The sequence below is a fragment of the Suncus etruscus genome, chromosome 18 (assembly GCF_024139225.1).
Source record: "Suncus etruscus isolate mSunEtr1 chromosome 18, mSunEtr1.pri.cur, whole genome shotgun sequence".
NCBI classification, from domain to species: Eukaryota; Metazoa; Chordata; class Mammalia; order Eulipotyphla; family Soricidae; genus Suncus; species Suncus etruscus.
The window spans coordinates 39,915,752-39,933,260 of record NC_064865.1 but is presented as its reverse complement, the minus strand read 5'-3'; the positions used below and the strand labels follow the sequence as shown (position 1 = coordinate 39,933,260).

The 17,509-nt window shown below is 45.9% G+C and overlaps 1 protein-coding gene across 1 annotated transcript; it reads right to left on the bottom strand.

Annotated features, from left to right (window-relative positions):
* Window positions 1-1,178: 1,178 nt before the first annotated feature.
* On the bottom strand, window positions 1,179-15,277 carry ARMC12 (armadillo repeat containing 12). The gene is made up of 7 exons (XM_049765306.1): window positions 15,035-15,277; window position 14,947; window positions 14,219-14,364; window positions 13,834-13,968; window positions 5,086-5,259; window positions 4,883-4,954; window positions 1,179-1,565 (listed from the first exon to the last, which is right to left on the bottom strand). Exons 1-7 carry the CDS (start codon window positions 15,275-15,277, stop codon window positions 1,224-1,226), a joined length of 1,113 nt encoding a protein of 370 aa, XP_049621263.1. The 3' UTR covers window positions 1,179-1,223.
* Between the last annotated feature and the right edge of the window lie 2,232 nt (window positions 15,278-17,509).

Genomic DNA, 17,509 nt, shown 5'->3' with positions numbered 1-17,509 from the left:
TTGGAATGGAGACCAAGGAGAATAAATTTTCAGTGACTGTCCCAACATAAACCAGTGCTAGAACGGCCCACCCTCCTCCCAAAGCGCGTTCCAATTAGTGTAGGGAGAGGTAGGGGGAAAGCCTGATGACCCCTATAGAGTCTACCTGGACCAGCGCCCAGGGAAGGCCTGGAGTCCAGGGGAGAAAGAGGGGGATGGTTGGGGGTCTGCCAAGCCTCCCCGCACTCCCCAGGCTAGAGAGAAGGCCTCTGGCATGGGGCCTCCCCAAACCCCATACCTGACAAGAGCTGGCCTCCAGAATCAAAGGGGAAACCGGAAGCCAGATATCTGCCTGCCCTCTTCCCCGTGCACCTCCTCCCTGGAGTACGGAGGGAGGAGGGAAGCCTGAGGACCCTTAAGCGTTCACCTGAACCCACTTCTGGCCATCTGAGCCGGTACCCAGAGAAGACCTGGAGTCCATGGGAGACAGAGGGGGATGGTTGGGGGCCTGCCAAGCCTCCCAGCACTCCCCAGGCTAGGGAGAAGGCCTCAGGCATGGGGACCTTAGTCAGTTTTAAGCCTCTAAAATTTAGACGCTGTTTCTACAGCTTAGCCCAGTGGTTCTTGACCTTTTCCCACCATGGCCACCTTCCTAATAGATGGAGACCACGGAGAGAGTCATAGGCCCCCAGTTAAGAAACACTCCTAACTCACTCAATCATTTTATCATTTTATCAAATCATTTCAGGATGGTTGGTCTTGATTCCCAAACCTATTGTCTCCTGAAAAGATCAATTCTGCATCCAATTTTGAAAAGCAGCAAGAAGTACAATTGGTCCCCTAAACAGGGAAGAAAGAATGGGGTGATGTGGCTTGGGCTTCTCCATGCTATGGGACTGAGTCATGATATATAAAATCAATACTCATGGGACTGGAACGATAGTACAGTGAGTAGGGCACTTGCCTTGCATGTGGTTGACCTGGGTTCAATCCCAGGCACCCCATATGGTTCCCCAAGCCAGGAATGATCTCTTGCCTAGGAGATAAACCCAGCCAGAAAGAAGTCCAGGAATAATAGAGCCAAGAATAAGCCCGCAGCACAACTGGGTGTGGCTCCAATCAACCAGCCAAACAAAAGAAATAAAAAATGAGAAAAGAAACCTATGACCAGCCCCAAAACATTTCAGACATATACTGTCTTCATGCTTCTTTCCCTTTCTCAATTTATTATGAGGCCCTAACTTTTACTCCACATTAGCAAAGAAGGAATTACTGGTCTGGCAGGCAGGCTGGCAGGTCGGCCGGTTTCCCAGATCTGGGGGGCACTGCAGGGTAACTATGACCTTGCAGGCCTGGATCTGAACATCCTCCTCCGGGTGGATGACCAAGGCAAGTAGTCGGTCTGCCAGTCGCGAGTCAGCCCCAAAGAGAGCTTCGTGCAGAGACTGTTCGTTGTAGTGCCATTTCACAGCTCGGTAATGGGCTGAATTCCGGCCCTCGCTCAGCCGCTCAGCAAACACCAGGATCTCAAATAACAGGTTCCCTGGCCGACAGCACTGAAAAAGGTTCAGGAAGGCGGGGTGCACCTGAGGAGGGACAGAGAGGGGATGAGAAGATTTCCAAGGCAGTTTCTACAGCTCTGCTTCTCCCAGCTGCCTGTTGCCTTGACTCCTCTTGCCATAATTCAATAGAACTAGGTTGCAGGGGCCGGAGAGATAGCACAGCAGTAGGGCATTTCCTTAGACGCAGAAGGAAGGTGGTTCGAATCCCGGCATCCCATGTGGTCCCCCAAGCCTGCCAGGAGTGATTTCTGAGCGTAGAGCGAGGAGTGACCCCTGAGCGCTGCTGGGTGTGACTCAAAATCAAAAAAACAAAAACAAACAAACAAACAAAAAAACTAGGTTGCAGGTTCCGATGGTCAGGAATTGTTTCAGTTTCTTCTTATTTCTTCTCATTGCCATTCCAACATGATTGTACTGTGCCCATTAGTTAGAGTGATCTCACCATAGTCCAAGAATTGTCTTGAGATCAACTTTAAGGCTTAGCATATGCTAAGTTTTAGAAAGTCTTTGTGTGCTTGAGAGAAATGTGCATCTATACATTCTAAGTATGTTTTTTGGTGTTGTTTTGGGGCCACACCTGCAGGTGTTCAGGGGTACTTCTGGCTTAGTGCTTATGGTAGTGTTTGGGGGACTATACTACAGTGTTGGAGATAGAACACTGGCTTTCTTTTCTGCATGGAACACAATAGCTCATGAAGTTATTGCTCTGGTCCTGTTCTATGTCTGCTTAATAGCTCAATTGTATTTTTGAGATTTTATTTTTGGTTTTTGGGCCACACCCAGTGACACTCAGGGGTTAGTTACTCTTGGCTGTGTGTTCAGAAATCACCCCTGGCTTGGGGGACCACCATATGGGATGCTGGGAGATCGAACCATGGTCCATCCTAGGTTAGCGTAAGGCCCTACTGCCTGCACCACTGCTCCAGCCCCAATTTTTGAGATATTTTTTATCTTTACTAGTTTGGGTTTTTGTTTGGTTTATATTTGGGATCACACCTAGCTGTGCTCAGGGGCTACTATCAATATAGTGTTTAAAGAGTCACTCCCAGCTGGATCAGGTGGCACTGGAATTCAAACCTACGGTTCAGGGGCTGAAAGAGGTAGTACTCTTGCCTTGCACATCCCTAACCTGGGTTCAATTCTCCAGCATTCCATATGGTCCCCCAAACACCTCCAGGAGTAATACCTAAATATGGAGCCAGGAGTAAACACGGACCATCACTGGGTGTGACCCCAAACCAATAAACAAATAAACACAAACCTTGGGCTCCTGTATGTAAGGCATGTTTTCCAGCCCATAGAGCCATTTCTCTGGTCTCAACCTTTACTACTTTTAGGCTTTGATTTATGAATTGCTGCAAGAATAATTTCAATCTTGCCACTCTCCTGGTGTCCTATAGTACATATGAACATATGTTATAGTACATATGGACATTCTAACTGAAAATTATTCAGTTATGGGGCCGGAGAGATAGCATGGAGGTAAGGCGTTTGCCTTTCATGCAGAAGGTCATCGGTTCGAATCCCGGCGTCCCATATGGTCCCCCGTGCCTGCCGGGAGCAATTTCTGAGCATGGAGCCAGGAGTGGCCCCTGAGCACTGCCGGGTGTGACCCAAAAACCACAAAAAAAAAAAAAAAAAATTATTCAGTTATAAGAGAGAAGGAAATCCTGCAATTTGCATCAATATGGATATGCCCTGACAACATCATACTAAGTAAAATTAATCAGACAGGGAAATACTTTAGAGCAGGGGTCTCAAACTCAATTTACCTGGGGGCCACAGGAGGCAAAGTTGGGGTGATCCTTGAGTGCAAAGTCAGTAGTAAACCTTGAAATTGGGGTGTGTGGCCCAAACAACTAAAACAAAACAAAACAAAACAAAAGATTGCTCTAGGGCAGGGATACAAAATGTTGTACGGAGGGCCGTTTGTGGCCCGTGGGCTGTGAGTTTGAGGCCCCTGCTTTAGATGGTATCACTCACATTTGGAATCTAAAAATAATTAAGTAAATAAAGCCAACTCATAGAAACAGGATATTGCACAGATTTCAGTGGGAAACAGAAGAGTAGCCTGGGCAGAAGTAGCAACAAGAACACATTCAGGGGGCCAAAAAGAAAGCATGGAAGTAGGGCATTTGCCTTGCATGCAGAAGAACGGTGGTTTGAATCCCAGCATCCCATATGGTCTCCCGAACCTGCCAGGAACGATTTCTGAGCATAGAACCAAGAGTAACACCCCTGAGCGCTGCCAGGTGTGACCCAAAAACAAAACAAAACAAAAAAAAGAACACATTCTGAGGCACTAATGTAAAAGGTATTGATTATAATCATGCTAACAGTGTATTATATATTTTGTTTTTGTTTTTTTTTGTTTTTTGGGGGCCACACCTGTTTGATGCTCAGGGGTTACTCCTGGCTAAGAGCTCAGAAATTGCCTCTGGCTTGGGGGGACCATATGGGATGCGGGGGGATCAAACCATGGTCCTTCCTTGGCTAGCGCTTGCAAGGCAGACACCTTACCTCTAGCGCCACCTTGCCGGCCCCAACAGTGTATTATCTATTGATCATGCTGGAAGTAGAAATTACATGTTCTTATAAAGAAAGGGGCATGAAACCTCTCACAATCTACATCCCTCCAACTACCACATGGACACTTGAAGTATCTTATAGTTCTATATTGCTTATGTCGATGCCTCTCAATAGAACTGAACTTTCTATTACATGTTATTGTGCCAAAATATTAATAAGATTGAGTTATTAGGTGAACATAACTTGAGAGTAGCTTTCCCATTCTGAATCAGTCATTGTTAGGAAGTGACCATATCTGTTCCTTGTGATGAATCTTAGGGTAATTGGCTCCTGATATTAAAAGTTCTACATAAGGGGCCGGAGAGGTGGCACTAGAGGTAAGGTGTCTGCCTTGCAAGCGCTAGCCAAGGAAGGACCGTGGTTCAATCCCCAGGTGTCCCATATGGTCCCCCCCAAGCCAGGGGCAATTTCTGAGTGCTTATCCAGGAATAACCAATGAGCATCAAATTGATGTGGTCCTAAAAACCAAAAAACAAACAAACAAACAAAAGTTCTACACAAATATTTGTCACTTGTGTTCCAAACTCAGTATTCAAAGGAATTCTCAAAGGAGAATCGTTCTGTTGAAAGAACAAAAGTGTGAAGCTGTGTGTGTGTGTGTGTGTGTGTGTGTGTGTGTGTGTGTGTGTGTGTGTAGTTTTCAATCGAACCAAGGCAAGAGAAACAAGATGGCCTTGCTCAGGGCAAGCTCATCTGAAGAATCAGTGATTCTCTCTGTCCCCTCCTTGGTGACACTCAGACTCCATCCTCACCTGGCAGTTAAGGATATCGTAGAGAAGGTCTTCCTTCTGGGCCAGTGTACTCAGCAGTCGTATGGCTTGTATCTGAATCAAGAAAATAATCAAGCATGAGGAGGCAGGTCAGCAGGGCTTCAGCGGGGAAGACATAAACCTCTTCCCTCCAGGCTATGCACAACCGGGGCTGCTCAAGAGGGCAGGGCCAGGTCTGTTGGCACCTGGGCTGTGATATAGTCTGACTGCAGGATCTCCATCAAGGCAGGCATCACCCGTCGCAGCTGTGGATGAACAAACTCAGGCACTGGGAGGTTGTTGAGAAGTCGGAGGCCTGAGACGTGTAACTCTGAATCCCAAATGGTAGAAATCAACTCCAGTATCTTCATGGAGTGTTCCTGGGTTGGGGATGAGGGAAGAAAAATATCTTACACAGTAATCCCTTATACTAGCCAAGGCCTCTACTTTCATTCTCCATGGTTCTTTCAATACTAGTTTAAAATATATTATTTTCTATTATTTGCAGTTTCTTATGCGGGGAGATGGGGCTAGGAATGAAACTCAGGGCCTCATACACACTGGCAAGTGCTCAACCACTGAGTTTTCCCTCCCCCAAATGAACCCCTTCAATATCTTTTCCCCAAGACAGTGAGCCAAACCCAATAAACTATCCCTCTAACTTAAACCTGCCAACAGTTTTTGAGCTAGTTTATCACGTTCAACTCTTTAAAATTATTTCTTCATTTGACTTCCCTTTCAGACTTTTCTCTTTCCAAGCTCTTCTCTTCTCTCTCCTCTTTTTCTCTCTCTCTCCTCTCTCTCTTCCTCTGTCTGTCTGTCTCTCATTTATTTTTTTGTTTTGTTTTGTTTTGGTTTGGTTTGTTTTGGTTTGGTTTTTGGGCCACACCCGGCGGTGCTCAGGGGTTACTCTTGGCTGTCTGCTCAGAAATAGCTCCTGGCAGGCACGGGGGACCATATAGGACACCGGGATTCGAACCAACCACCTTTGGTCCTGGATCGGCTGCTTGCAAGGCAAACACCGCTGTGCTATCTCTCCGGGCCCTCTCTCTCTCATCTTGAAGTGATAAGATCCAGACTCAAATACTATCTACAGGCTGAGACTTTAAAGTTTTCATCTCCAGGCATCGATGGTACAGTGCTCACCTTGAATGTGGCTTGGTTTGGTCCCCAACACCGATTTTGGTTCCCAACACCCCATATTTTCCCCTATGTACTACCAGGAGTGAGTCCTGAGCAGTGCTCAATGTTACCCAAAACAATGAACAAAAAATAATTAAAAGCTTCCATCTTCAGTCCAGAACTATCCCTGAACTATATACAGGTGCCAAGTCACCTTTTCTCCCTACAGTGAAAATGGTGGCCTCATGGAATCAACATGCTCCATCACTGCCTTTCCCATCTCAGCTTTACAACTCTTCCGGCCCTAGAACTGTGCTCTTTCTGACCATAGTTATCTCTCCATCTTTCTCAACACTTCAGAAAATCCCTCCAGTCCTATCTTCAGAAGCCCACCCTCAACCCACTTCTCACCATCCATGACCATCTCGCTCCCATGACCTGGTTCCAAGCCACCATCAACTCCCTCTGGGATTTCTGACTCCGTTTGTGTCATTTCCCTCAGCTCCACCACTACTATTTTCAGAACAGCTGATTGTTTAAGTGAATCCTGAGTTCATTCATTTCATACCGTCAACTCTGTCCCTCCCCCTCTCTAGCTCCTCCTCTTCTAGTGTCTCAAGGGTTCCTTCGGGTTCCCTTCACCCAGGCCTCATGGTTCTTCCTTAAGCACTGCAAGCACATGTCTATTTTAGGTTTCTGCACAGGCGGTTCCCCTGTTGGAATGCTTCAAGATTGTGTTAATATCTACCTCCTTCTCCTGAGGCTTTCTTTGGCCTCTTCTTTAAAGATTTCACTACAACTTTCTTTCATCTGCTTGTTTGTTTGGGGGCTGACATTTGGTAATGGTCAGGGCTTTTTCCTAGCTCTATACTCAAGGGGCTTAGAGGACCATATGTGGTGCCAGGAATTGAACCCAGTTCAGCCTATGCAAGGCAGGTGCCTTAAGCTCTGTAGTATCTTCCCACTATTCTGTAATTTTATGTTTCCTGCTTGTACTAACACATGTAACTAATATTTGAGCTCTTTTGTTTGCTTTTGGATCATACCCAGCAATGCTCAGAGGTTACTTCTGGCTCTGTACTCAGGAATCACTCCTGCTGGGCTTGAGGACCAGATGGATTGCTAGGGCTAGAACCCCAGTAGCCCACTTGCAAGACAAACACTCTACTCGCTGTACTATTTGAGCTGCTCATCCTATTGAGCTATTTTTGAATAAGTATAAATTTCCAGGAAGTTGTAAAATAGCCCAGAGAGATCAGATATACTCTTTTCCATATTCCTGTTAATGCTCACATCTGATGTCATTATTGTATAACCATAATGTATAATTATATATAATGTATAATTGGTTACCATTGACTATAGAGAACTGATTGGTTGGGGTTTTTGGGTCATATTCAGCAATGCTCAGGACTTACTCCTGGTCTAATAGTCCTGGAGGGTCCTGAGGGATCATATGACATGCCAGGAATTAAACCCCATAAGCTATGTAAAATGCAAGTACCTTACCTACTATACTATCTATCCAGTCCAAGAACTTAAATACAAATATGTCAAAACTAGGAAATTGGAATTGGTGTAATAATGTGTCTAGTTCTCTGCTATTTTGTTATATCTATAGGTTTGTGTAACCACCACTGAAAAAGACAGAAAATGCCATTAGAACTGTCCCATCTCCACTGAGATGTTTCATCATACTTACCCCTTCCCACCCAAACCAGCCTTAATCATTTATAGTTTCATCCATTTTCCAGTTCTATAATTTTGTCACATGGAGATGCGAATTATACTTTCTGACCTTCTGCAATTGTTTTTTCTACTCACTAAAGTGACCTGGAGAAAATGAACAATGTACCTCTTGTTCATTCTCTGTAATTTCTGAGTACGAGCCTATAGCATAGATGTCCCACGACTTGTTTACCCAACCCTTCACTAAGAGACATTTGGGTTATTTTTTTTCTCTGGGGACTATTACAAACAAAGCTACTACGAACAATTATGCACCGATTATTGCATAGATGTATGTTTTCATTCCTTCAAGATAAATGCCCAGGACTGTGACTACTCATTTGGTATGGCAAATACATAGCTAGTTCTTTAAAAAAAAAAAAATTTGATGAACTGGGGCCGGAGAGATAGCATAGAGGTAAGCATGCAGAAGGACGGTGGTTCAAATCCCGGCATCCCACATGGTCCCCTGAGCCTGCCAGGAGCAATTTCTGAGCGTAGAGCCAGAAGTAACCCCTGAGTGCTGCAGGGTGTGACCCCCCCAAAAAAAAGAAAAAGAAAAAGAAAGAAAGAAAGAAAGAAAGAAAGAAAGAAAGAAAGAAAGAAAGAAAGAAAGAAAGAAAGAAAGAAGAAAGAAAGAAAAGAAAGAAAGAAAGAAAGAAAGAAAGAAGGAAGGAAGGAAGGAAGGAAGGAAGGAAGGAAGGAAGGAAGGAAGGAAGGAAGGAAGGAAGGAAGGAAAGGAAAGAAAGAACAAAGAAAGAAGAAAGACAAAGAAGAAAGAAAAAGAAAGGAAAAAAGAAAGAAAGAAAGAAAACAAACAAAAGAAAAGAAAAGAAAAAGAAAAGAAAAAATTGATAAACTATTTGCCAAAATGTTTTCTGCACAGTTGTAGATCTCCACCAGCAATCTGTGAGAGATCCAGTTTCTCTGTGTCCAACAGCATTTGGAAGTATCACTAATTTTGAATCTAGAACATCTAATGGCAGGGGGCAGAGTCTGTCATAATATCTCATTGTGGTTTTATTTTGCATTTCCCTAATGGCTCTAATGCTAAATGTATTTATTTGAGGGGCAGTGGGTCAGTGGAATTGAGTTCACTTTGGGTTTGGGGCTTGGTGGTACTTTGAAGACTGGTGTTGAGGATCAAAACCCGAGTTGACCACACAAAGCAAAAGCCCTTTCCCCTGTACTATTTCTGATCTCAAGATTTTCTCCTTTGATATTATAGCTCACCCCAATGTCAGTCTTTCTTCTCTCTCCTCTCTCTCTCTCTCTTTCTCTCTCTCTCTCTCAGTTTTTGGGCCACACCCAGAGGCTGTCAGGGGTTACTCCTGACTGTGCTCAGAAGTTGCTCCTGGCAGGTTAGGGGAACCATATGGGATGCCAGAGATTGAACCCGGGTCATTCCCGGGTTAGCAGCATACAAGGAAAACGCCCTACCGCTGTGCTATTCCTCTGGCTGCAGTCTTCCTTTTCTTAATTTCATTCCACAGCACTTGTCATGAGAAACACTTAACTTGTCTATTTATCAACAGCCTCCCTTACTCTACTAAAATAAAAATTCTTCAGGAAAAAAAAAATTCTTCAGAAACAAGGATCGTTACTAGTCTATTTACTGCTTAATCTTTGGGGCCTCACACGATGCCTCCTCACTGAGCAAGTGTTTCCATGTGTATTTCAAATTGTATTAAATAAATAAAAGCATCTTGGCTTCTGCCAGGTGCTTGGACTGAGAAGTATTATCAAAGTAACTTCATAAGCTATACCTCTGTGGAGTATTAAGAGAAAGACAAGAATCTTGGAGTGTGGGCCAGAGCAATAGCACAGTGTTGAAGCCAACCCGAGTTTGATTTCGTGGTCTTTCATATGGTCCCCTGAACCTGCCAATCGTGATTCCTGATCATGGAGCCAGGAAGTAACCCCTTAGCACTTCTAGGTGTAGTATTCCCCCCCCCAAAAAAAAAACAAACAGAATCCTGGAGCAGAAACCCCAGAATTCCCATTAGAACTCTACTCCCCCTGCCCCAACCACGTCCACACCTCTCTGCTGAAACAGGTCTGCAAACCTGGGGCAGAATTTCAGATGGCAGAAAACACAGATGTAAGGACCAGCCCAAGAGTAAGAGAGCTTGAATCAAGCAGTATATATGGTTCCTGTTGGGGCAAGGAGGTAGCGTTGACCATTCATTTATTTTTTAAACTAAAATTGGTTTGGGGTCCACCTCCAGCAGTGCTTGCTGCTTATTCCTGGCTCTGTGCTCAGGGACCACACTCAGAGGAGCATTTGTGGTGCTGGGGATCAAACCAGAGTTGGCATGCATTTGGAAAGCACCTTCCCCACTTTACTGTCTTCTGCAACCCCACTCTGCATACACCCCATTCTGTTCCCATCCTGCAGGAGCACTTTGAGGATATCCATATGAAACAACCACCTCTTGCAGGGACTGGGGCCAACTCAGTTTGCTGCGGGGTTAGAGCCTCTAGTCTAGACAGCGGAAGTGCACCAGCTGGCTGTGGATCTGGTGGTCAGAGGAACCCCAGGCAAGGGAGAGGCATCCAGATGAGCATCTCTAGATGGCGATTGGACTAGTGATTTTCACTGTAGTTCCCCTGCTGAACTGTAGATTCTTCATGAGGGGGAATCCCAAAATCTTCATTTTTTTTTTTTTTGGTTTTGGGGCCACACCTGGTGGTATTCAGGGGTTTCCCTGGCTCTCTGCTCAGAAATCGCTCCTGGCAGGCACCGGGGACCAAATGAGATGACGGGATTTGAACCACCTTTGGTCCTGGCTAAATTGCTTGCAAGGCAAACACCCTACCATTGTAATATCTCTCCGACCCCTTAATCTTCATTTCTGACTTTTTTTTTTTTTTTTGTGGTTTTTGGGTCACACCCGGCAGTGCTCAGGGGTTACTCCTGGCTCCATGCTCAGAAATTGCTCCTGGCAGGCACAGGGGACCATATGGGACGCTGGGATTCGAACCGATGACCTCTTGCATGAAAGGCAAACGCTTTACCTCCATGCTATCTCTCCAGCCCCTTAATCTTCATTTCTAAGCTAAATTGATTTGCTTGAGAATTACTATCCAGGGAAACTCAGAGGGTCTTTAGGGTAAAGAAGAAGTAAAGAACAAGGGCGGGGCCAGATACCTTTCATGGGCTTTTTTCCTAAGTTTGATGTCAAAAAAATTGAAGTGTATTGGGACTGGAGCAATAATACAGCAGGTAGGCACCTGCCTTGCACAAAACTGACCTGGGTTCATTCTCCAGCATCCTATACGATTTCCCAAGTATAGCCAGGAGTAATTCCTTAGGGTAGATAGAACCAAGAGTAACCCCTGAACACTTCTATGTGTGGCCCCTCCAAATATAAAACAACAAAAATAAATTGAAGTGTTAAAAAAAAACAAACATTAAGGCAGCAGAAGATCTCATGCAGGTGTGTGTGTGTGTGTGTGTGTGTGTGTGTGTCTCCCCCAAAAATAAAAAAATAAAAACAAAAGGAATGAAATTGAAGTGTTAAAAAAACAAACATCAGGGCAGAAGATCTCATGCAGAGGTGTGTGTGTGTGTGTGTGTGTGTGTGTGTGTGTGTGTGTGTGTGTGTACCCAAAATAAAACCAGAAAAAGAAACTGAAGTGTTAAAAAAACAAAATATCAAGGCAGCAGAAGATCTCATGCAGAGGGTGTGTGTGTGTGTGTGTGTGTGTGTGTGTGTGTGTGTGTGTGTGTTTGCTTTGCACGCAGCATACTGGAGACGGACCCAGGTTCGATTTCCGGCATCCCATAGGGTCCCCCGACCCAGCCAGAAGCTATTTCTGAACACAAAGCCAGGAGTAGTAGCCCAGGAGCGCCGCAGGGTGTGATCCAAAAATCAAAACAACCATAACAACAACAACAAAAACTATTCTGCAGACTCACTCCAAAGCAACCTCCAACATCTGCAAAAAGCTCTGGAACCACGTGGGCACCAGGAACCGGAAATAGCCCAAGTGCCACGCATGAGCAAAAGGGTAACCAACATGGCGGGCTGCTCCTGGGCTCCAATGCTCCCCTTCAGAGAGAAGGAAACAACTCCTTGCAGCGGTAAGAAAACTCTTTCAAAGCTGGGACTTAGAGGTAAATCACAGGTTATAAACTGTATGTTCCTGTTCAAGACATCTTAAAATGTTCCAGGCCACATTTGGCCAACTCATATGTTCAGTGCTTTGTCCTGTTGGCCTCCATGTAGGGGTACTTAGATTAAAGGTAAAACTATAGTGAAAAGAATCAATGGATCAAGGCTGGAGAGAGAATTCAACAAGGCTGAATGTGTGCTTTGTACAGGAGAAGCCCGGATGCCATCTGGCACTGACAAGTCCCCTGAGCACTGCTGGGAATAACTCCTGAGCAACACTGAGTACAGACCCAAGACATAAAAGGAGGGAGGGAAAAGAGAGAGAGAGAGAGATAGAAGAGAGAATAATGAGAGAAAAGAGAAAAAAGGAGAAAGAGAAAAAAGAAGGGAGAGACAGAAAAGAATGAACCAATGATGTGGTAAACAAACACGGGGAAATTCTTGGTCCCTAGTTTCAGGGGTAAAAATTTTTTTTAAATCGTCTGAATTTTTGTTACGAATGCTTTGTTTCAGAGTGTTGTTAGTATGCACTGTACACATACATAATGTTTATACTTTTGGAAGGGACTTGGTGGTCAGATTACATCCAGAAGTGCACTGTGTGTAGTGATGGGGACGTGGTCCAGGGACCAAGTGGTATTAAAGACGAGTCTGGAGTTAGCTATGTGCAAGGCAAGTGTTTTCATCTTCTGTACTTTCTCTGATCCCAATGTTTATACACTTTGAAAGTTGGTTTTTAATTTGGAGAAATAGGCTGTTTGGTCAAGGGAGAGTTGGAGGTCAAGGAAGAGGTCTTTTCTGATTTCCTACATGCAAAGGTGGGGAGCTTGCTGGAAAGAAAAGGGAAGGAGCTGGGGGAGTCCTCTCAGCCCGATAGACACTCTCAGGAAGGAAGGGGTCCTGGACAGAAACTGACCCCAATTCTAGACAGGAAGCACTGGCAGGAAAAAGGAGAGGATGGGTAAGGAAATAGGTATGCCTGGGAGCAGGGACCTGGGAGGAAGACATTTGGGAGAGGGGATTTCTTAGCATGACAGTAGAGAGACTACCAGTGGCCCAGCTGCCAGCCTCAGACCAACTCAGCATGGGGCAATGAAGAACAGTGAGAATAAATCTTGAGTCTTTATAATGGTCCTTATAATGGTCACAGCTCCTAAAATTTCTTGCAATTTGCTGATAAAAATGTGGGATTTCTTTTTTTGTTATTTATGGATAACAAAGGAAAAATTTAACTTGAATACCCTTCCATCTCCTTAGTTAATGCTAGTGAGGTGACTTTAGAGTTCTTCCAGATGGGGGACTGAGACCTGGAAGACCAAGCAGACTTTAGAGTGAGTGTTCAACATTCTCCCCAAATTCTGGGCAGAAAAGCAAATCATCACAAACCAGTAAAGAATCAACCATGTCTACAGAGTGAAATGTCTATTAGACCCCTGACAGAGCCCAGTTGACTTCATCGTCTGGGGAGAACATGCAGATGCCAGGAACACTGTCCCTCCTCATCCCCATCTCTGCCTTTCCAATTGGTGGCTCCTCCATTATATAGCAAGCCACCAACTCCAGCACCATGTTTTTTTTTTTTTTTCCTGAGTTTGGTGACTCATTCTGAGTGGATTCCCAAACCTGGGGTTGGAATCATGAAATCTTCCATGTGTTTCTCCAAGAATAATGGGAACTTGTGGGCTCTCTACTGAGTCTAGATAAACCATATTGGTTTTGAACTAGTTGGTCTCTGAGTATCGGCTGTTGTTAGAAAGAAGCTTTAGGGGTGCTTTCGGACATGTGGGATTCAGAGCTTCTCCTCGTACCCCAGTTCAGTTTCCTTTTGAGATTCAGAAACTTTCACGGCCCTCCTGGGAATCTGGTTGTCATTTTCCTTACTTATTTCCAAAGAAAAAACTGCTTCTTGGTCACCAACTTGATCCCTCTTCCCTAATACTTCAAGAGTTGACCCTCTGTGCACCCTGGGCTTGTCCTGATGCTCACCTGGATTTTAACCCTGAATTTTCTGATGCCAGAGAAAGCCTTAAGTGCATTCAGAGCCTGGATTTTGACACAGTTGTCCTTGTCATCCAGCATGCAGCCCACCAGTCTGATGTCATCATTAGTACAAGCAGCGGCCTAGAATGTGCCAGAAGGAACAAAAGAGGCAGGAGAAGCAAACAGCCCAGTTCCATTCATCACCCATCCTCTCCTCCTCCCTTGTGTTGCCAGCATCCTTAGCACAATCCCTCCCACCAGCAGCCAGAGAGAGAGACACACATCCTGTCCACTGGACACAGTCTGGCCAACAAAGGGAGGATGGGGATAACAGCTGGAGGCCTTAGGGGGCCCAGCTGGCTAGGAAGACCCGCCTGCAGCCCAGCCTCACCTCAGCTTCCAGCAAGTACACACAGCGGGTGATACTATGCAGGATCATGCTCTTGGTGAATTCGTCATGATTGCACTCCAAAGAGTTGAGAAGCTTTCGAAGCTCACCCGTGTCCCGCCCAAGGCGCTCTCGCTCCACAGCCAGGCCTAGGGAGTCATCCCCAGTCATCTCAGGCTGGACACTCAGAAACAAGGACAGGAAGGGACTGGGGGGTGGGGGGAGGAACCCAGACATACAGCTGCCTTGCCTTAATCTGAGATGCAGAACCATCATGTTGAGGAAACAATGGTGTACACTGCACACAGCGAATTTAACCCCACTCTATCATGCTCACTAAAATCCTAGGGCAGAAGCCTGGCTCTACTGTTTTCCTGACCATACAGCCCTGCTCTGCAGCCTTTCCTCACCACCAGTGTATGGCAATGTTATTCCAACAGATGGCAGGATGACTGAAGGGCCCTACTTTGGGGTTGAAGGTTAAATCCAGGGCTTCACATGTATGAGGCATCTGCTCTACCACTGAGTAACACCCCCAGACTTGGGCCACTATTTTTGAATCTGGTGCCAATTTAACTGCATTTAAGGAGTTCAGGGTGACTTTCCACTGGGCCAACCACTGATGCGATGTTTGCCAAGAGACACATCCCAGGTGCTGGGATGAAACTATAATTGGAGATTGGTCAAGGGGATTTGAGTCTCCAACTGAGTGTCATCCACTCCCCAGGGACCCTAACTTGGTATCTCTGGCCCTGGGCCCCAGGGCATTAAATTAGAGAAGAGAAAGACAAAAGTTTATAGGAACTGTGAGAAGTCAACTTTGAGCCTTCCCATAAGGAAGGCCTCAGAAGCAGATGTCTCCAGGGACAGAGCCCTTTCCCCAGGGACCAAGAACTCACGGGCAATGCAGACCGGAGAGTTGGAGCAGAAGGGAGGCTGGCATCGTAAGCCAGTCTTGATGGCCTTGTAGCACAGGTAGACAGCCCCGGCCCCTGTGGCCACGCTGACTACCACTTTCCAGAGGTTCAGTTGCTTCACATTTTCGAGGAGACAAAATCCCATATCTTCCAGTGCTGACTAGTTAGTGCCCAGTGGGAGCGAGGCCCCAGGCATCTGGAAAGGGCCTCCCGGAACCAGAACACCAGAATCGGAACCCCAGGGAACAAAGGAAACTGGGGCAATGATTAGGACACAGTGAGCTGGAAAACAAGATGGCTAGTGTGTCCAAAGACAGGAAGACTCAGCTCTGGAGGCTGTAGGAACTGAAGGTCAAGATTTGAGGGGAAGATTTCTGTCCCTTTTCTTAAAGGAAGCCAGATTGATGGGGTGCCCTGAGGCTGCCTTTTCTCCATTAGAGGGCAGCAGAAGCCCAATTTCTGTGCTGGAGCCTTGGGACCTTTCCGTGAGGGTTGTTAGGAGAGTGAGTGTCCTTTGGCAGCCCTGTCCCCTCACGCCCAGCTTGGATCCATTCACCAGAGATACATTATCAGGCTTTTCTGCAGTCACAGTGACTTCTTCCCTCGGAGAACAGGAGAGGGGGCTCCTCAGTTTCACAAGGGAGAGGAGAGATGACTGATATCTTATTTTGTGTCCCCGAAAACTTGGCTCTCTGCTCTCTGCTGTCCCTGCCTCTGAGGCAAAGAGGGTGTCAGTCCCATTGGTAGCATAAAGACTGGGTGCTCGGAGCTGGAGGCCAACTCCTGGCCTCCCTGCATGAGTCGCACTGGGGAACACCTGGAGAGAGAACTCTAGGATTAAGATGTGTATGTGAGATACAATAATTTTCACAAATATACTTTCTACTGTACTTTTTTCTTTGTTCTTCTCTACCATTTTATTTTTTTAGTTTTTCTATTTTTTTCAATAACTTTGCTTTCTCTTATCTTGAAACAAATGTATTATGATCGGTTGTGTCAACTATATGATGCATTTTCTTTAAATTATATATTAAAAAAAAAGATGTATTTGTGCAGAGATAGACCCAGAGCAAAAGCATAGTGGGCAGGTAGGATGTTTGCCTTGCAGGTGGCTGACCTGGGTTCGATCCCTGGCATTTCATGTGGTCCCTTGAGCCTGCCAGAGTGATTCCTAAGTACAGAGCCAGAAGTAACCACTGAGTGCCATTGGGTGTGGCCCTCAAACAAAAACAAAACAAAAAAATGTGTCAGGGACTGACATACAGGATTGACAGCAGGTAGAACACTTGCCTTGTACCCAACTGGCCCAGTTTGAATCCCCAGCACAACTGGGTATGACCCAAAAACTGAAAAAGAAAGTTTTTTTTTTGCAACTCTGAACCTGCCTATACAGGAATCCTAAATCTTGAGTCCTGACCCGAATACATGCGCAGATGAATGATAAGGCTGCTGGGGTCCAGCCTGGAGGTCATGATCCCACCCCTGAGATGGGGTAAGTGATACCAGACCCTTTCTTCCTCCCTTGTGTCCTCCTCCTCTGGTAGCCCACATTTAGCCTCACCACAGAACAGGGAGATGACACGCCCTGAGTTAGGTCAGAACAAAGAATGCCAAGCACAGTGGCTGCCATGTAAGGTTTGAACTGGTGAGGAAGCAGACAGAGGCATTGAATCCTGGGTCGAAACTCTGTTCTGTTTTGTTTTGGGGCCACACCCAGCCGGCAACACAAGGGGAATCATGTGGTAGAGAATTGAACCCGAACATCTGGCCTGCACTCAACTCTCTGGCCCCTGGCTGGACTTGAGGAAGGTGGGGAAACAGGAAGACAGTACCCCTGATCATCCACTCAGTCTTCACCCTTGTAAGGAGTCCACACCAACACGCTTACCTCTTCCTTTCCTTTTCCCCTCTCATAGCATTGGCCCTGACCACTAAATTCAAGGTGGGGTCTCTCTACTGAGCTCTCCTCTATGAATGGAGACCCCTGATAAAGAATCAACCACCACATCTCATGAGCTCTGAACAGGAAAAAGAATCTGGTGTGAACTGTGAAAAGCCTGGCAAGAGCGCTTGGGGTGTCTGAGGAAACATCTTTGAGAACAAGGCCCAGCCGCTCCCTCGAGTCAAACCTTGACCCCAAGTGGCCAACACATCCCATGGGCGGTGGCTGCACGAACCTCACATCCTACGTTAAACATAGGATGTGTTTTTATTTTTCACTTTTAAAAATTCTTTTGTTTGGGGGCCACACCCAACAGTGCTCAGGGGACACTCCTGCCTCTGCACTCAGGAATCACTCTTTGGTAGTGCTCAGGGGACCATAGAATGTGGTGCCAGGAACGGAAATGGAGTTGACCACATGTAACTATACAACCAA

Excerpts from the sequence above, each read along its gene's own strand:
- ARMC12 (XM_049765306.1), bottom strand. The coding sequence starts at position 15,277 with ATGGGATTTTGTCTCCTCGAAAATGTGAAGCAACTGAACCTCTGGAAA. Across the intron at positions 5,260-13,833 it reads AATTCAGGGTTAAAATCCAG|GAACACTCCATGAAGATACT; the intron begins GTGAGCATCAGG and ends TCCCCAACCCAG. Across the intron at positions 1,566-4,882 it reads ACGATATCCTTAACTGCCAG|GTGCACCCCGCCTTCCTGAA; the intron begins GTGAGGATGGAG and ends GTCCCTCCTCAG.